This window comes from Dipteris shenzhenensis, chromosome 25, assembly GCF_047967505.1.
Source record: "Dipteris shenzhenensis isolate YYH24624 ecotype China chromosome 25, Dip_SZ_1.0, whole genome shotgun sequence".
Lineage (NCBI taxonomy): Eukaryota > Viridiplantae > Streptophyta > Polypodiopsida > Gleicheniales > Dipteridaceae > Dipteris > Dipteris shenzhenensis.
The window spans coordinates 24300604-24320907 of record NC_141620.1 but is presented as its reverse complement, the minus strand read 5'-3'; the positions used below and the strand labels follow the sequence as shown (position 1 = coordinate 24320907).

Genomic DNA, 20304 nt, shown 5'->3' with positions numbered 1-20304 from the left:
AAAGTGGATCGAAGCGGTGTAATGCGGATCACGCAACGCACCAACAACTTTCCAACAACTGAGCTCCTGCGAGCTTCCCCTCCCCCTCCGTACCTCTACCTCCCCTAGCCCCTCCTTGCCTCGCCCTCTCCCGCCCCTACCCCTCCGCCCTCACCTCCCCTCACCCGCCGCTGCCACCGCGCCCTCCCTCGCCACACCCGCCCCACCTCCGCCTCACCCCTGCCCTCCGTCCTCACCCCCCCCTCGCACCTCCGTCTCTCCCCCCCCTCACCGCAGCCCCCCCGCCCTCACCCCTCACACCCCGCCTCACCCCCGCCTCGCTCCGCCCCCCCCTCGCCACGCTCCACCCCCGCCCCACTACCCCTTCCGCTCCACCCCGCTACCCCCCCTCGCTCCACCCCGCCCCGCTACCGTTCCGCTCACCCCCCGCCTCCCATTCTGTCCCCTCACCCCTCGCCTTCCGCCCCCGCCCCCTCTCGCCTCTCCGCCCTTCCGTTCCACCCCCGCCTTCCCCTTCCGCCTTCACCCCCGCCCCCCTCGCCCATTCGCTCCACCCCGCCCCTCCGCCCCACCCTCACCCCGCCCCCCGTCCGTCCTCTCGCCCTACTCCGCCTCTCCCCCGCCCCCGCTTCCGCTCCCGCCTCCCCACCTCACCCGTTCCCCGCCTCCACTCCTCCACCCCGCGCCACCTCTGTTCCCGCCACACCCAGGCTCCACCTCCCCGCATCTACCCCCCCCTTTTTGGGTGGTAGCCTCTTCCTCATCGGAAGCCTCGCAGTTTGTCTTGGCGGTATGGCGGCTCCCTGCCCGGAACCGGAGGCCCAAACGGTCCCTCCCTCTCCAGATGCCTACCGCGTCATCCTGACAGAGCAACAATCATCTCGGGTTCAGGAGGTTGCCAATGACTTTGCCCTTACCTCTGTCTATGGCAGAGTCATTGGACATTCCCCCTCCAGATCAGCCATCAGGGACTGGCTCCAGTCCACTCTCATGCTAGAGGACGGCCATATTGAGGAGGTGGCCCTTATGGGAAGGGGCATCTTCTGGCTTAAACTCTCCAATGCGAAAGCTGCGAGCAACCTGATTGCTGGCTCCCCCACGTCAGTAGATGGAAAGATTATCATGATAGTCCCGTGGTACCGTGGATTCAGCGCAGCGGATTTTGATGCTCGGTTCCGTATACCTCGCCATCCAGTGACGCTAGTTTTTCTAGGTCTTGCTGCTGAGCTGCGGCCGATTGTTAGGGACCTGGGCTCCCACTTTGGCTGGGTTATGCACGATACTTTCGCCGATGCGGTGACTACGGCAGGAGCCCCCCGAGTTCGTGTGGCTGTGGCGGATCCTGCGACTCTCCCGGCAATGATCGAGATCGTGACAGGTGCCGGCAGCATCACCCAGAGCATGGTAGTCACCGGACAGCCAGGACAGTGTCTGAGGTGTCACAGCTTTGGGCACCTGGCAGCTGTTTGCCCACGCTTCGCCAGCTCTTCTCGGCCTCCCCCGCCCCCCCCTCTCCGCCCCCTCCCCCCCCCTCCGGGCAGCCACGCCAGGAGGAGCAGAGGCAGCCGGAGCCCGGACCAGAGATAGCTGGCGGCTAGACTGAGGTTAGAAGGAAAAGAGGAAAGAACAAGAAGATTTCTGATAAAGGCATGGAGGCAGAGGTTACCCAGCCCCTGCAGCTGCACCTCAGAGACCCAACAGGCAGCTGCCCCAGGGTCATGGGAGAGCATCTTCTTTGACGGTAGCCCGCTCTCCACAGCCTCAGGTCCCCCTCTCTTCCTCTCCCCAGCCTCTTTCCATTCCGCCCCAGCCCATCCCCCAACTGCACCCCATATCTCCCGACCCGTAGCTTCAGCCCCCTCCTCATCCTCCTCAGTCTTCTCCCCCTCCTTCTCAGCCCCAGCTCCAGATGCAGCCCCATCCCTCCCCCCCCCCCTGCCTCTTTCAACTCTCCCGCAGAGCTAGCTGCACCGACGGTTCCTCAGCCGAGGGCAGCCCCCGCCCCCCCCCCTCCTCCTCCTCCTCCGCTAGCCGCCCCTGAGGAGTCTGAGCTGCCTATCCCCAGCCTCCTCCCCCTCCCCCTCCGCTGGCAGGACACCCTGAGTCTACACCACCACCGGAGCAGGCTTCTCCGTCCGCTAGCCCCTCAGTGGTAGACTCTGACGGGCCTCAGCTTCAGGAGAGAGAGCTCCCCCGCGACTTTTACAGATCTGGCCCCTGGGACTACTTGGATGTGGCCGACCTAGGGACCTGACCTAGGGACCTTTCCTGCTTGCCTCGACATCAGTATCTTCCTGCTCCGCAAAGGGGCGGATGGGAAGATAGCCGCCTTGGCCCCTAGGGATGGCCCTAGCTTTGCTTTCACGTTCCTTAGCGACGGCACCGAGACCTGGACAGACAACTCGGTCTGGGAGGCTCTCAGGGAGTAGACGCATGCTCAGGTTTGCTCCTAGATAGGCCCGTCTGGTGGGCAGCTTCTCGAGACTCAGTGGTCTAAGGGTGACGTGCGCCTGCGGTGGCGTTGCGCCGCCAAATGCTTCAGACTGATTGTGATCCTCAGGCCCCCCCTGTCTTGGCCCCTCCCCCAAGATGTCAAAGCCTGGACTCCTCAGAAACTCCGTGCCTTCTACGGGATGTCCACCTCAGAGATCTCGAGCTGGCTCGAGAAAGCTTTCGTTCATGGTACCAAAGGCCTCTCGCCTTTGCTGAAGGTGTTGAAGGACGGGCAGGACGACCCTGCTTCCCCCTCCAAACCTTCCCATAAGCGTCAGCGCCTCCACTCTGAAATGTCAGCTTCTTCTTCGACTTCGACCGCGAGCAGACAGTTGTTCGCAGCCTCCCAGTCCTCACCACGAGCCTACACCTCATATCCTGGAATGTGAACGGGTTTCACTCTTCTGGCACCCGTGTTCCTAGGAAGCTCATTTTGAGACAGGAACTTCAGCCAGCAGTGATTGGTCGTTTGGATGTACTTCTGCTCCAGGAGCACAAGCTTTCGGCGGCTCACTCCTGTAGATGCGGGAAGATTCTCCCTGGACGCTCTCACACTTATTGGGAGCCCTCAATCGGCGCACTGGGGAGGAGTGGTGGTGTCTGTACTTCCGTGGGAGAGCAGCTAGCCCAGGGAGTTTTCGGTCATGGCACGTTGATACCAGGTCGTGCCCTTTGGGTAGGCCTAGAACTGGAGGGCTCCAGAGTTGGAATCCTCAACATTTATGCTCCCACAGATCTCCGTTGTAGAGCCACCTTCTGGAGGACACTTACAGGGATTCTCCCATACATGGATTCCTGGATTGTTGGAGGTGACTTCAACAATCTGGAGACCTTGGAGGACCAGCAGGGCAGAGGACCGGAGTTTACAGGTATGTCTCAGGCAGAGCAGTCCGCTTGGGACTCTTTTATCTTTGCGACAGGAGGAAGGGACTGCTGGCGAGACCCGTCCTTCCGGCGTTGGCACGGGAGCTTGGACTTCTCGTGGGGCTTCCGCAGGGAAGGAGGTAGACTCCTGGAGAGGCTAGATAGATTTTATGTTAGTGATTGGGCCATCAGCAGAGGCGGTCAGGCCGGTATAGTTCCAGGGACGACACTTTCCGACCATGCGCCTGTGCTCTTATCATTAGATTCGGCAGCTCAGGCCCTTCCCCCCCGCTCATGCCGGATTCCCGACTCCATTTTCTCGAGGGAGGACGTGCGCAACAGTATATGCAGTCTTTGGGACAGAGACTGGGGCGAGTGCGTGGATCTGGTTGATTCAGTGGCGCAGGCTTTGCAGGAGTCCAGCCAGATCTGCCAACTCGCAGCCCTACAGGTTCGACAGGAGTGGTGGGGTAGAGAGAGAGCTCTTCGGAGGGACCTCGCCTCCATTCAGCGACTCCAGCAGGCATCCCCGGGCTCGGAGGAGCTTCGGATCCAGGCCCTTCGAGCCAGAGCCCTTCTTGAGGAGACACTCCAGCGTCGCTTAGAGTTTTCCTATCACGCCTCTCTCTCCTTCTGGGCTCGGAAGGGTGACTGGATGTGCAGGGAGTTCTTCAGGACGCATGGCCAGAGAGCTGCAGGTGATCAGCTTCGGAGTCTCAGGACAGCGGAGGGACACATCGTTACGGATCCGGGAGAGGTCTTGGGGTTGGGCACCGACTTCTACAGGACCCTTTTTCAGCAGGAGCCGCTTGCTCCTCGTACTCGTCGTGCTCGTGAGGAGGTGTGGAGGCACACTCCTTCCCTGGTCCAGCCTAGCATGCAGGCGACGTTGTTGGCACCGTTTACCACGGATGAGATGCTGGAGGCCTTGATGGCCATCGATGGACAGATTTGCCCAGGTGAGGATGGGCTATCCCGGGCATTCTTCACCTCCTTCTGGGACCAGATCCATCAGCCCCTCCTAGCAGCTCTTCAGAGGATTTTCAGCAGCGGTTATATGCCAGAGAGCCTCTCCTCGGGACTAATTTGCCTCATCCCGAAGGGAGGAGATAGACAGGAGATCCGTCAGTGGCGCCCGATCACTCTCCTTACCACTGCCTACAAAATCCTCGCCAAGATGATCAGCGCCAGAGTTCGGCCTCTACTCCCAGACCTCATTCATGACACTCAGACAGGCTTTGTCCAGGATCGCAGTATCCTGGATAATGTCTTCACCTTTTCAGAGGCGGCGGAGTGGGCTCAGCACTGCGGATCACACCTTGCCATCCTACTTCTCGACTTTGAGAAGGCCTAAAATCGTGTGGACTGGTCCTTTCTGGAGGGGACTCTGGAGCGGCTAGGTTTCCCAACAGGTTGGATTCAGGGTATTTCAGCTTTGTACAGGACAGCTTCTAGCAGAGTCATCATTGGAGGCAGGATGGGTGAGCATTTTAGCTTGGAGAGATCAGTGCGTCAGGGCTGCCCCCTTGCTCCTTACCTGTTTCTCTTCTTCGCCGAGGCTATGACTTACTACCTTCGGGCAAGGTCTACAGGGATCAGGGGTGTTCGCCTTCCCCTCCGGGAGGACACGGAGCTCTTGGACTCGGAGTACGCGGATGACACAGCCCTGTATGTCCAGGACGATGAGTTGATGCTGGAGAGGGTGAGGATGGCCCTGGAGGTCTTCTGTTCGGCTGCTGGTGTGAAAATCAACTGGAACAAATCAGTTGGTTTTCTCACAGACCCCGGGGCGCGTTCTCAGTGGGGGAGGTTTTTGGGTTTCAGGTGGATCCCACGGGGACAGACAGCTAGATACCTGGGTTTTCATGGACATCACGCCAGCTCAGCAGTTTCTCCCGGTGCTAGATTCCATCCGACGGAAGCTGGCTTTCTGGAGCACTGCTAAGCTTTCCCTTGCAGGTCATGCCTTGGTAGTCAACCAAGTCCTCCTTGCCATGGCTTGGTATGAGGCTTCCTGCTGGTGTTTCTCGAGATCCAACGTGGCACAGCTTAGGAGGCTGGTTCGGAACTTCCTTTGGTCCGAGGAGGATGGCCTCAGAGATACCAGAGCCAGGGTTGCTTGGCAGACAGTCTTTCTTTCGCAGGTTGAGGGAGGCCTGGGGGTCATCGATCCAGAGCTTCAAAGTCAGGCCTTGTTAGGCAAGTTAGTCATCCGCGGTTTGACCCCGGGGGGGCAGACGTGGAAGATGCTACTTCAGCAGGGGGTCGGTTCTTGTGTCCCGCGCCGAGGTGGAGAGTGGCTCCCGTCCCTCAGGTGGATCTTCACTTCCGCCCCGCTCACTCAGCCCCATTCCCCACTCGTTCGTAGCCTCCTCATGGTTTGGAGGCGGCTCCGCCTCAGTCTCATTCAGTCCCCTCCCCGCTGTCAGGAGGAGATCGATCGCCAGCCGCTTATCTGGAATGATCAGGTCAGAGATGCCGAGGGCCTTCAGTTGGGGGAGAGATCACATATCAGGTGGGATGGCTGGATGAGGGGGCCAGCCCGGTCCCTTCGAGTTTGGAGGGACACGTACAGACATTTGGAGACGGCTGATCTCGCAGACGCAGCTGGAGGTGCACGTGGAGCCCAGGCGAGATGCACGGAGATCGACGGCGCGATCCCAGCTGATTGGTTGGTTCCACCTGAGCCTCAGATCCTCATGCCTGGTGACGACTGATGGCTGGGACAGTTCACCCCCCGTGGCATCCCACTGGTGGTCGCAGGACGTATGGACGACTCCTCTATTTCCTTCTTCGCGGTTATGGGGGCTGGACGACTCAGGAGAGAGGATGCGCTCATCGACCCCCTACTCCCATGGCAGAGGGTTCGGGTCATAGGCCTTTTGGGGAAGGTCTGGCGTACCGATCCTAGCATTGAGTAGGATCAGATGCAGCTTTGGCGACTCTGGCTCTGGGAGGGGCGGGCCTTGTCAGAGCTTGATTGGGACCCAGGAGAGTGGAGTTGACCAGAGATTGTGACAGGACAGGGGCCGACCTCCTTCTTTGCCTACAGCACGACTTTGGGCAGGCGAGTTCTTGGAAGGATGCAGAGCTGCCCCCCCACCCAGCGGCCCAGCTGGTATGCACAGGGTATTTCCAGATTCTTTTTGCAGGCCTTCTGGAAGGCGTTGTGGGAGAGTTGGCGGCCGCGGAAAATCTCCTACTTCCTGTGGCTTCTTGCCCACAAAGGTCTTCCGGTGGGGAGCTGGTTGCGATAGATAGGCCAGGACGGACGCTGTCAGATCTGCCATGAGGTTGAGGAGTCACCAAAACACTGCCTGTGGAGCTGCACTCGCGCCCAGGAAGTGTGGAGGTGGACTTTCGGGATTCTCACTCGCGCAGCACCGGAGCTAGGTTTGATCACTTGGGGCGCGTTCTGTTGGTGCAGCACCGCACCTGGTCTACATCACTTATTCGAGGCATGCCAGCAGGACCCCACTTTCCTTATCACACAGGGAACGTGGGGGCCGCTCGAGGGTATCCCACAACACCTAGCAGAGGCTGATACAGGAGTTCAGGAGAGGCAGCCAGTCTGGGAGATTATTAGCAGCATCACAGGGTGGCACATTTGGACCTCGCGTTGCACGCAGATCCTCGGTGGCACCTCCTTATCGACTGCCCAGATCATGACTGATATTTGGAGCGAGATTATTCATACGCTCAGAGGCCAGTGGGACCAGATTCAGGGAGATTCCCGGTCCGGTCGGGAGAAGCGGAGACGCTTCCTCCGGGCTTGGGACACACAGGGCCTCTTCTTCGAGCAGACTTCGCAGGGCCTTCGGTGGCGCTACTCACCACCCCGATGGCTGTTCATTCACACTCGCCTTATCCCGCCGTGAGAGAGTGATTTATTTTGTTACCTTTTAGGGCTGTGTCCGATTTGTGAACGCAGCCCGTCAGCTACAAGCTGACCTTTTGTATCTTGTTCTCGAAGTAATATAATTAGCACTGTTTTTTCGGAAAAAAAAAACATTAGCTTATGTGAAGAAGAGTGCTTGTTTGTCGGGTTTGAATGGAAGTTTGCATTGTCATTGGGAGTTTAGAGTTTAGAAAAGGGTTATGGGTTCAAGAAAGGGTGTGGGATTGAGAGAAGAGTAAGAGCGGAGAAATAGTCTTCTTCATCGATTGAGGAGAGTGGTTTGAGACGTCTAATTCAGTGTTGAAAGAGTAGTAGGAGAAGAGAGTTGTGAATAAAATGGGGATAATTTTTAAGAGGAAGGGTAGATGAAAATGGAGGGTAGGGGGAGAGGGAGGGAGAGGAAGTATCACAAGAGTTAAGAGTAGAAGTTGCAGGTTAGAGCATGCTATCACACGTTTATAGTGTTAAAGGAGCATAGAAACAAAGAGTGAGATTGTGTAAGAACACCATAGTGGATTGAATAAACTATCCAAAGAGTGTGGACTGTTTTGTATTATGAGGTATTTATATACGAGCCTATACACTCTCTCCTTAGGTCTACTCTCTCTCTCTCTAATAATAGAGTATACCATTATATTTCTTAAGTTCGATGATCAGGTAGACCTCAAATCGGAGCGCTCAAAAACAAAAGTTCTCATGCTAGCTCTGCCATGTGGTCTAAAGGGTATTCTCTTTCTAGAATTAATTTTCTTTCGCTAACCTTAGAACACTCTAGGAAGCAAAATGCAAGATCTTGATACCAAAAAAAAAACAGACAGAAGTGTAGATGGAGCTTTGGTTAGAAATTTACTAGTAGCTTCATAGGGCTCTATACTAGAGTGCACATTCTCTTCCAAACCACATTTTCTCTCTATGACATGTTTTTGGTACCATGGAAAAAATGTCACCCAATTCCAGCAACTGTTTGTGCTATGTCCTAACTACCAAAATGCCTTATTATGTCTTCAAAATCCCTTATATTGTGTCTAGATAAGACAAAGGGAAAACTCTCTTCGGAGCAAGAAGGAAGGCAGGCTGACAAAGCTGTTGCTGAACCTTCAAGCTGCCTCCTCCCGATTCTTCTTCCTCTAGCCTGTAGGTCACCTTCCCTCATCCTCCTACTACTTCCTCTAGCCTACTGGTCGCCTTTTTACTGCATCCACCTGCTCCACCTCCACTTTCTTCTGCCTCCCACCTCCACCCATTTCATCAGCTAGCCCCACCCTCCTGTTGATAGCCTAATCTCATGCATGTCTCTACTGTCACCTGCCTGCAAGTCCTGCCCACCTTTGTGTTAGAACATGAAGCCAAGTTGAGACAGTTTGGTTGGTCTATTCTAGTGAGTTCTAGTGTGTCCTATGGATGCCATGTGCCACATTGGGAGTTATCCCAGATGCATTGGTGCTCATATGTGTGTGTGCAATCAATCAAGTATCAAGCCTACAAGCTCTTTGGTCTACATGTGAGTACTTTTCATTTTGTTCATTGCTCTTGCTATTTCATTATGTCTCTCTTCGAGTATCAATATCTCTCTCCCTAGCCTACCCTCTGAGTCTCCCTCTCCACCATGTTCTTTCACTTTGTTCCTTCTTTGTGTTGTTTGTTTGCAGCTACTTCCCACTTTCAAAGTCTTCATTGATGTGATATTCTTCAAAATTTTCCTTGATATCTCCTACAGCTTGAAGGGCCTAGTCATTTGCAGCCTATCTTCCTACTGTTGTGTGAAATGATTTTTCTTACTGTTGATTGCATTCTTGCAGCCTTCTTGCCATGTTTCAGGTCACTCTTGTTCTTCTCGCTCATGGCGGTCCTAATAGAACATACAATGGTATGGTATTGTAGGCTAGACTTGGTCTAAGTTATTCTAGTCTAGGGTTTTCACTTTATACTTGGGTTTCATATATATCCCAAGTCTTGTACTTCTATTGTTGAACTATTCAATGGAGCTTTGTGTGTGGACTACACTCTCGTGTTCTTTATCCACTTCGTGTCTCCCCACAGTTCCAACAATCAGTATCAGAGCTTGGCTCCTGCATTGCTTCCCGTGCTTCTACCACTCCCAGGTTTCAGTTCTCTCATGAAGAGTCAATTCTGTTGCGAAGAAATCAGTCCAGCAAGCTCGTTTTTGCCTGTAGCAGCTTTTTGGAGGTCTCCTGTAGCTGGCCGCCTTCACCAAGGTCACTACTAGACCTAGGCGACTACAAACTTGCTGTTTTCAGGATCTTTCGCAGCCAAACATTCTCAAAATCAGCTCCATTTGCTAATTTACAGCACTTTCTTCAAGTCGCCTATCTTCAGGAGCTCCATTTGGGCTGGGGACCTCATTCTGGGCACTTTTGCTGCTGATTTTGTCAGTTTCCAGCACCTACATCAGCTCGAACTGCTTCTTGGAGCATCCTGTGCCTCGACAACTTGATCTGGCATTTCCTTGCTGTTTTTCATCAGTTTCCAGCCTATTTTCAGTTCGCATTTCTCCAGGAGGACCATTTGGGCTGGGCGACCTTATTTGGTAGTTTTGTTGCTGATTTTGGACTGTTTCAGCTCCCAAAATCTGGTCGACTTCTTTCTCGAGTCATCTTGAAGCTATTTTGGAGTGGGAGATCACTTTTCTTGTGATATTTTACATGCAGCAGACAAAAATCAGAATTGGGGGCAAGTTATTGGATGCATATTGAGCCAAAGGTTGGCTAACAGTGAATGCTATCATTGGATGCCTTTTAAGCAAACATTTGCTTCAGATTTTATACCTTTGGTTGACGCTTATCGAGCCTTTGTTGGGCTGAAAGTTGAGAATACTTACAGAGCAAATACTATTGCCCATTTTGCCTTGTGATTCCAGAAGGGAATTGTGCTTTGTGACAACACCTTTGGGGCAGATTTGCTATCTATATTTGCATTTTATTTTCAGGTTACTTGTGAAGTGCAATCATGTCTCTTTCTGAGAATTTTGGCACCCTAACTGAAGCGGATAAGTTGGATGGATCAAACTATGCCTTGTGGTCTTTTATGCTGAGGAATATTTTGGTTGGAAAAGGGCCTTTGGGATATTGTTAGTGGAGATGAAATTAGGCTTGTGACTGCTCCTGGTACTCCTAGCAGTCAAGGTTTTATTGCTAGCTCATCTCATCCTCTTTCTAAGGAGCAAAAGAAGTTTGACCGTCGCAATGCTCAAGCAGTTTCTTTGATTTCCTTGTCAGTGAAGAGGCACATCATGAAGACTATAAAGTCTTGTACTTCTTCTAAGGATGCTTGGGACAAGTTGTCCCGTATGCATAATGTTAAGAATATGGCCAGAGCTTAAGGATCTGAAAATGACTGATGGTCAAACCATCACAGAGCATGTAGCAAAAATTACAGATTTGCGAGATCAGCTTGCAAATGTTGATGAGGAGATTGAAGAGAAGAGATTGGTCTCTATCACTCTTCATAGCCTTGCTCCTTCATATAGTACATTTACTACATCATTGAGCATCACCCTCAGGGCTGCATCTATTTCTTTTGAAGAATTGGTTGGTTTGTTATTGCAGGAAGAAGAGCTCATAATTTTTCTCATGGCTCTCATGGCAATGAGCAAGCTCTAGCCAGTGGGGAGAGGGAAAAATTTCAGAAATATAAGCCTAAAAACAACCAGCCACAAGGGCCAAATAATAGTACCAATAATGCCGGATCAAGCAAAGATGCTAAGGTGAAAAAGGGCAGATGCAATTACTGCAAGAAGCCAGGCCATTACATTGCAGAATGTCGGAAACGCATTGCAAATGAGAAGAAGAGGCAAGGCAACTTAAACAGTAATTTTGTGGCTCATATTGAGAACAATGCATCTGGCTCTCATGCACACTTTGCTCAGGATGATCAGGATTTTGTATTTGCAGCCACACTCTCTGAGATATCTTCCAGGGGGGATTGTGATTGTGATCATGCTATTGCTCATAGCAATAATGATGATGCCTATTCACTTAATGTGAATGAGAATTGGTATTTAGATAGCGGTGCTTCACAGCATATGACTCCTCATAAGGAGTGGTTTGAGGGCATCAAACTTGTGTATGGGCGGCAGGTTACTTGTGCCAATGATGCTTCTCAAGACATCACAGGAGTGGGACATATTCCCATTAAGCTTGATAATGGCAAAGTCAAGTATATTCGTGATGTTTGGTATGTTCCAGAGTTGCGGAATAATCTTATTTCAGTTCCATCCATAGCTCATGATCAGCACATGCTTGTGGAGTTTCAGGATGATCAATGCTGAATTAAAGATCCTAGAAAGGGATATGCAGTGGTTGCCACTGGCACTTATGATAAGGGTCTTTATAAGTTGGATGCTAAGCCCCATGTGCAGCATGCCTTGGCTGCGTCTAATGCATCTTCATGTGATTTATGGCATGCTAGATTTGGTCATGCACATCATAGAGCGTTGGCATACTTGCAGAATAATCAAATGGTTGAAGGGATGCCAAAATTGCAGCAACCATCTAGTTCTTTTTGTGAAGGGTGTATTATGGGAAAGTTGCACCATTTGCCTTTCAAAAAGGATGGATCAGTCAGAGCCACACATATACTGCAGCTTGTGCATAGTGATGTATGTGAGGTGAATGTGCGGTCACATCGTGGTGCCAAGTATTATGTGTCTTTTATTGATGATTACTCCAGATTTACATGGATCTTTCTCATGAATGAGAAATTTGAGGTGTTTCATTGATTTCAGGAGTTCAAAGCACTTGTTGAGAACCAGACTAATGCCAAGATCAAAACACTCAGGACAGATAGAGGAGGGGAGTACATGTCTCATGCCTATAAGAATTATCTAGCTCATCATGGGATTCAGCATCAGAAGACATGCCCTTACACACCAGCTTAAAATAATGTTGTTGAAAGAAAGAATAGGACTCTCATGGAGATGACCAGATGCATGCTGAGCTACAAAAAGATGCCTAAAGTATTTTGGGGTGAGGTTGTAGTTACAGCCACATACATTTAAAATAGATGTCCAACTAAAGCATTGGTGAATCGGACTCCGTTTGAGGCATTCTATGGATATAAGCCACTTCAGAATTTTTGGATCAGTGGCATATGCATTAGTACCAGATCAACACAGATTCAAGCTTGATGATAAGGGAATCAAATGCATATTTGTGGGTTATAGTACTGAAAGCAAGGGCTATAGGCTTTACAATCCTGAAACACGGAAAATTATCATAAGCAAAGATGTTGCTTTCAATGAAAATGATTGCTTTATGCCTAATGATTTACATATGCCCATTGAGGACACTACACCTTTGGATATTGTTCATTTTGAGTCAGAAGATATGACATCACATGTGTCAACACACCAAGTTCTTCCTCCACTACATTTGGAGAAATTCCCCATACTGATGAAGGTAGCACTTCTGAAATTTCAGTTCAATCAGTCAGTGAAAATCAGCCTATTGTCTATGAAAGGAGGAGGGTAAAATTTGCAGATCAGTCTCAGCCTGCTGCAGCTAGTCAGCCCCTTCCTAGATGGGCTCGGGCTACCATTCAGGATGCACAAAATCAGCGTTGTGTTGGGGAGAACAAGGTCTAGTACAAGGCAAGCACAAAATCAGGTCAATGATGCCTTGATGAGCATAGTTATGGAAGCTGAAATTGAACCTCAGTGTTTTGAGGATGCTCAAGGACACCCATTATGGGAAGATGCTATGAAATCTGAAATTCAGTCCATTGAAAAGAATGCCACTTGGGAATCGGTTGATCTCCCTGTTGGGAAGAATGTAGTTGGCACCAAGTGGATTTATAAGTTGAAATATCATTCTGATGGCACAGTTGAGAAACATAAAGCCCGTTTAGTTGCCAAGGGGTATAGTCAGGAGGAAGAAATTGACTATGAGGAGACTTTTGCTCCTGTAGCCAAGATGACAACCATTCGGACTGTCATTTCTCTTGCTGCAAGTTACGGTTGGCTTGTTTATCAGATGGATGTGAAGACGGCCTTCTTGAATGGAGACCTAAAGGAAGAGGTCTATGTGCAGTAGCCCCAAGGTTTTGTGGTTAAGGGACAGGGACAAAAGGTATGCAAGCTTCGCAAAGCTTTATATGGGTTGAAACAAGCTTCCTGGCTCGCTTTTTGGTAATCCTCGCTGCCCGGGCTCCTAGAAAACTTAGGCTCTCGCCAAGAGCCTTGCCACTAATTGCAAAAATAAACTGCTATGTTCTCCTTCCCTTGCTGGCATCTCTGCGAAAGAGGCTCCCCCTGCTTATCCTCCGTGAAATCGAGATTATTGAAGTCCCCTCAAACAATCCATGAGTCCACCTCTAGGAGGCAATCCATGAGCTAACGCCATTTTTAATGTTGCCTGCAAGCAAGTGTACACGCTCAAGAGACCAATTCAGGCCTCTCCCACCTAAAGACCTATCCACATTGTGCGACTTGGAATGAGCTTGCCTTGCACAAAAATATCAGGGGCCACCGCCTGGGATACTGAAATGTATACGCTCCTGTCAATGACTGGGAACTAAACCTCTGGGCTCCTCCCAAGGAGAAGGCTGTGTCGGCATGTCATGTCTGCTGCAGAAAACATGTGCTCTTGAATCAAGAGAAAGTCAACGTGTCCATCTACTAGAGCCCACTGTAGTTCTTGACAAAGAATCAAGTACGGCGGATGGCTGCATGCACGGTCATGAAGTCCATGCACATTCTAGCTCACCACAGTCAAACTAATGGAGAAGGGGCGGCAGTGAACAAGGCTCGCCTGTGCGTGGGAGCCTGCTCTCGTAGGAAACCTAACTTCAACGACTTCACCGGAGGTTTGGAGCGAGAGTAATCTGTGTCCGTGCACCGACGGAAGAGTCGCTCAATCCCTACCCTGCTTGCCCAATATGCATGAAGGAGACATCTACACCGAAGAGGTCACCGTACTGTTGAAGTGTCCAGTTGTGAGGCTGTGAGAGAATCGTCTCCGATGACAAGAGCATCACTGCTGTAGCTAGGCCTGACACTGGCTTCGCTAGAGAAAAGCCAAGCTGGAAGTACGTAGAACCGCCGTGAGCGAGCCAGAGGTCCATGCCCCGAGGTCCCATCCACTCATCCATCATTTGGTATATCTGGTGGCGTCGTCAAAGAGATCTGGTATCCATTTCTCCACCCTATGGAGGCAAAATGGAGGATCCGAACCGGGTGGGTGCGCAATCCTACCATGATGATGCTCCCTTTAAGGGGCTGCAGGATCAAAATGGTAAACTCCAAGGGCATGAGGTAAGAATCCGGGATCTCCAAATAGTTCCAAGGTCCCAACCACCAGAACTCTCGTGGTAGCTGCCTCTCAGTCCACATGCGGAGGCCCGCGGACTTAGCATTGGAACCTCTCTCCCTGGAATTGTGGGGAGAAGAAGTTCGGTCCTGTCTGTCCAGAGCAATGACCTGCTACTGGGGAGAGGTCGGTGGGGGAACCTTTGTCTTGCCCTTGATCGCAGAAGCGGGGGCAGCTGTTGAGCTTGGCGAGGTGCTCGAGGAAGAGGAACTAGGCGAGGTTGCGGCTAAGTGAGGGGAAGGAGAGGGAGAGGGGGCTGGAGGGGAAGGGCAGGTGGAGGGGAGAGGGGGCTAGAGGGGAAGGGCGGGTGGTGAGGGTAATCGCCGGAGGAGGAGCACACGGAGGCGACAAGGGTGGGAGAGGCACAAAAGGGGGCTGCGGAGAGGAGGCAATCTCTAGCTAGGTGCCCCATCTGGCCTCATGTACAATCTCTAGCTAGGTGCCCAATCTTTCTACACCTCAAACATTGACTTGATAAGCTTGAAACCTCCAAATGATGATGGAGAGTACCCCCCTTCAAAGTCTCCAAGAGAATCACGTCTGGAAGGGTATCCGGGCTCTCTACCACTAGTCTTAGTTGAGGAACCCCATCTTCTGTCACCACTACCGCCTCTGACTCTCCAACATTGTGCCAAAAGCTCGTCCAATGGAAGGAAGGATGGACCTGTATTCCCTCGAAAATACTGGGAAGCGGAGCGTCATTGGGAAGCAGGGAACATTGTGAGTGGAGTCCATGTCCTCCACCGTGAATCCATGATACCAAGGGATGAGGTAAACCAAATGGGGGACCAGAAGGATAGGGCTACGCTCCACGAGAGAGCGGTATTCGGGGAGCCTAGCTGGAGGATGAAAACACCGCATCCATAGATAGTGACAACCTGGATGTGGTCACCATCTAGTGCCAAGCTGGCCTGGATCCAGTCCCTAATCTGCGTCCTTGAGGGAGTGAGGCCTACTATCCTACCTATGATAGCCCTATCCTGTAAGAGATTCATTGCCTACTGTACCTGTTGCTTATCCGCTAGCAATAGAAGAACTTCGACAACTAGGGGATTCGAGGGTGCTGCCATAGAGCCCTTCTAGCCACACCAAAGGTCGCCACCAATGTCCGAGTCACTAGCAATAAGAAATAAACTGCACCAACTGCAAAAGGCAGGAGAGGAGGAAAGGAAGAAAGAAGAAAAAAGTGCCCACGAGAAGAAGGCCCCCAATGAACTGGCCCAGCCTTGAAATAAAGACCCCGAAGCTCTTCCACAGGCAAGCTCTTGAACTCGGAATGAAAGTGAGCTGCACAAGTGAGCTGCCACGAAGAAGAGCTAGTCACAAAGAACTTGAAGCTTTCCACGAGCTCGGGGGAGGCTTTCAATCTACTTCTTGAGGGAGCTGGTCAAGCAATGGAGGAGGACAATGAGCGTACAATGTCAGTCCATAGCGCCATAATTGTACACGAGAGGGAGGTCTCTCCTTTGGGTGATGAAGATTGAGGTCAAAGGGAGAACCGGCTGATCCACAGCAGGCTGTGGGTTTGCTGCGTGTTCAAGAGCTGTTTTCCAGGAGCTAAGTGGAGAGGGTAATGCACGGTGCCCATAAGGGGATGGGCTGGAGAGGTAATGCCAAGCAGCAGCCTAGCTGCAGAAGATAGCAGTTGAGCTGCTTTGGACGCATGGGAGTGTCCTGGTGATGGTCATCGGGGGTGTGAGAAGCAACGAGCTTCTAGCGGAGATTGTGAGGGGGGGAACGCCCCGGGTGTGGACTGTACAACACCACAGCCCATACGATGGGCGTTGGCAAAAAAGGTGCGCTGGGAGGGGCTGCAGGATCAATGCGCCCCTACCTTGGAGTCCATAACAAAGGCTGCCGGGCAGCAAACCATAGCGACCAGGGAGAAGGGGGCCAAGGGGGGGGGGCTGGAGGTGCAAGCTCGAAGGGAGAGGCTACCATCAGATGATCCTTGTACACCTTCTCCACCACTCTTTCTACCTGGTTTCTTAGCTCACCTCGTTTTTGGGCCTTTCACAAGCCTTCTCCCCTCATGTCCCTTTGCCTCTTCTCTTTACGCCTGAGGCACTTTGCCTCTACTGAGGCCAGTCCTTTGGTTGGCTTGCAACATCAACTTCATTGCTGAAACCAGTGGATTGCTTAAAATAAGATGAAGAATACTAGTGGAAGTAATAACCTCGCTTTAGAAGGTTTACATTAGCTCAAGGAAGAAATGCATGCTAGTTTTGTCTTTGAGAGAGTTCATATCTTTTCTTACATGGGGGATGAAGAGAGGCCCCGACGATCTTGTAAGGGCATTGCATTCTTGGTTGGCAGGATGATGAGAGGCGCTTGTTACATCACTTGGGAATCGTTAGCTTGGCTTACTCAAAGCAGGTTCATAGATCGTCTATGAGGCAATGAGGGGGCAGATTTGTTCGGACAGGGCCATTCTCATCTCAGGGGATCAGCATAGCTTATCACTCGAAATGTAGTGCCAGATGCCAGCCCCCTTCCATAGACTATATAAATATTGTAGTGGCTGCACAATCATTCTGGATCTTTGCAAATGTGTAAACGATGCAAACTAGCAGCAGCTGCCCTTGATATGAGTCCTTGAAGTCCCCGGTTTCTGGCTGAGTCATAGCTCCTTTAAAGCTTCTGTGATGAAGATTTGAGAGGGATCTGCAGATTGGACATCGATTTCTTTCCTTCTGTGACGGATGTCCATTCACTCTGGCAATTCACAGAAATCGTTTCTTTGCTTAAGGTTCAAGGTGGCTCAAAGTTCTAAATAAATCTGTTCTGTTTGTTATACTATTCTATGACCATGAAATGTTACTTCAGCGAGCTAAGTTCTTCATACAATTTCCTTTGATAGATTAAGCAGCAGAAACACACATTAAGTATCCAAACTGATAGCCTCTTTCAACATGTTATGAACTAGTGGCAATTAAAACTGTACACAAGTCAGTTGGAAGCTCTGGGACATGCAAGGCTGCCCAACTCTGTACAGTGGCTCATATAGTAGGTCAAGATCTCACAATATATTATTTATGCCTTTGTTTGCAGGAGTTTTGTCCTTCCTTTTCAGTCTAATTCCAATAGGGTAATACCTCACTCCATCTGTATTCTCTTTTTATAATAGATTGTAGGGTAAATTATGTAATTTCTTTTTGCTTCTTTGCAGGTGGATTAAATTTAGCTACTCTCCACTGACAGCATATCTTTTCATGGGAGTCATTGCTGTGTCCATTGTTGTCTGGTACGCTTCTCCAGTTAATACTAATATTAAGAATTGATCAGTTATGAAAGAATTTTGTTTGTAAGTTGAACTAGAAAGGACAAAGACATTAGACCTTGTCACTGGCTGTTTTTAATCTTCTGAAGGAGACCACTTGGTCTTTTTGTGGATGTCATAAAGCCTTCTTTACAAATACTTGACTGCAGGGGATTTGCTCAATACTTTTGGGGTAAGTACCTCACCAGTGAAACAACAAGGGAACTGTCTGAATTTCGTGATGGTAGGCCACTTGTGAGACCAGTGGGTCTCCCATTTGACTGGCATATTACACCAGCTATTGGAAGGCTTTCAGATGCAATAGACAGCCAATAATGCTACAAAACCAGCTTTTGGACTACAAAGAGATGTAGCCAAACTTGCTATTGAGTTCCTTATGGATCCCTAGTGCTCCTTGCAGTTATTGGTTTTATAATGATTTTATTTCATCCACATATATTAAAATGATTCGTTGTTTCTCTAACTAGCCTACACCTTTGTCCATTTTTCTATGCAATATATTGCACCACAGAAAAACTAGATATATATGTTTTGTGTCTAAAGTTCAGAGATATGGTACCACTTGCCAGTGTTAAGCACATACTATAACATGCAACGTGCACATGTTTTTGACTCATCGCTGTCCGAATATTAAACCTTATGCCATGCTCATCAAGTATTCTTTCATTCCACAGAATGAGCTGCCTGTCAATTTCTTCGCGAGAGGAGGGAGAAACCTCTGAAATGTACTTCTAAAGCTGTCCCAAGATTTCATAATGGCACCCATAACAGGTGAGAGGGGAGATCTGAGCTGGGCTGAAGTAAAGATCCATCTAGTGCTGTCCATCCAGTCTCCTCTCGAGGTGGGAGTACATGACTGTATGCTGCGTATGAAAAAATCCTTCCACGGCTCCTGTCCAGGCATCAATCCTCTCACCACCATCTTACAGAGCAAAGCCCTGCACTGTAGGTCAATGATATTTAGACCCCCTTCCCCAGTAGGTCATTATTTTTTATCGAGAGAAACCTCTAGTAGGAGGAACACTTTTTTAAGAGCATGGAGGGAATCTCCTTTCTTCAGGTTGACATGGCATTTTCAGCCTCAACCCTGGTTATTTGCTAGCTCTTTTTGAGCTTTGATTTCTCTCATGCGCATGGCATGATGTACTTCTGAATTGAGCATGGTTGTAGGACATGTTAAGACACGACGCTTCAGACATGCTTTAGACACTAGTGTCTAAAGTGTCTTAAAACACGTAAGACATGTCATCGTAATAATAAATATTTAATTAATATATGTATAAGTATACGAGTGTACAACTTGCTAGCATAGCTAGTTGCTAGATTCTAGAAGAACAATAAGCTACGCTTAAACAATGCAAGAAGTAACAATGTTAAGACTCACGACTCAAGAGCTTGCAAGTTATTAAGAGTCATGACTCTAGAGCTTGCAAGTCACGACTTACAACTTAAAAGTATTTGGGTGCCATCCAAGGCCTCTGTACATCTGGCTCTCCAAATGTGCCAAGAGGAAATGCTAGCCAAAATCTCCCAAGAGGTGTCCACTGAAGCATGAGAAGCTCTGAAGGGAGTAAGTGGTACATCCTGAACAGAGCAGGGCTCTATCACCTGCCGGCAGACCGAGAGTGCCCAAGAAGAAGGCTCACCCTCATAAAACACCTGGGGCCTAGTAAGGGATAACCATGCGACCGAGCCCCAAGTCATGAAGAAAGGGGAAGTATGAAAGATGCTGAGTATTCGAGCAAGCCCTTTCCAAACAGTCCTCGCCTGACTGCAGTCCCAAAGGCAATGTCGCACTGGCTCCTCTACAAAATGACAGCGAGGACAAGTGGGATCAGCCCCAAATCGTGATCTCCATAGGTTCACTGCAATCCCTCCATGAATAGAAAGCCAAAAGAAAAGAGTGATCTTTCTATTTCTGAGGGATTTCCAGAGCCTCCTCCAGAAATTTCTACACACATCTGCGGTGATAAAGAAGCTTTCCCGATGGGGGGCTCTGGAGGGAATCCAACCCCTACTGTTCAACTGAAATCTCCTGGCATTACCAACCATGAAATGAAAGAAGGGAATCCCTCTCTCTCGGTGCCCATGATCTATCCACTCCCACTCTCCCGGGTCCCACTGCAAGCGCCTGATAGGTGCACCTCCATATAACCACAACCTCCAGGATCCCAAGGCCAAGAGTAGAGGGTCGGGGTCTAAGTACCACTGCAAGCCCGCTCCATGGTCCACAAAACCAGCCATCCTGATAGGCTAAAAGGCAACCTCTAGAAGAATATCATCCTTGGATGTAGAGAGTATACCTCCATCTTCAACGTCAAAGACCAGTGCATCTTCCTTGAGACCTCGAAGAGCGATCACCTGTAAAGGAACTGCTGTCCTCAAAAAAGCTCCCATCCAAGTGGTGGAAGTAATAGGCAACTCAACTGTCCATTCCATCGGGA

General features: G+C 50.3%; 1 protein-coding gene across 1 annotated transcript in view; it reads left to right on the top strand.

The window, feature by feature from the left end:
* The window catches only part of LOC147885642 (uncharacterized), a 155052-nt gene extending 136787 nt beyond the window's left edge, over window positions 1-18265 (top strand). Inside the window, exons 7-9 of the mRNA XM_087396917.1 lie at window positions 17632-17668; window positions 17750-17824; window positions 18010-18265. Of these exons, the coding sequence (XP_087253043.1) occupies window positions 17632-17668; window positions 17750-17824; window positions 18010-18175 (278 nt within the window). The 3' untranslated portion in view covers window positions 18176-18265. The remainder of the gene's footprint in view (window positions 1-17631; window positions 17669-17749; window positions 17825-18009) is intronic.
* Window positions 18266-20304: the final 2039 nt, after the last annotated feature.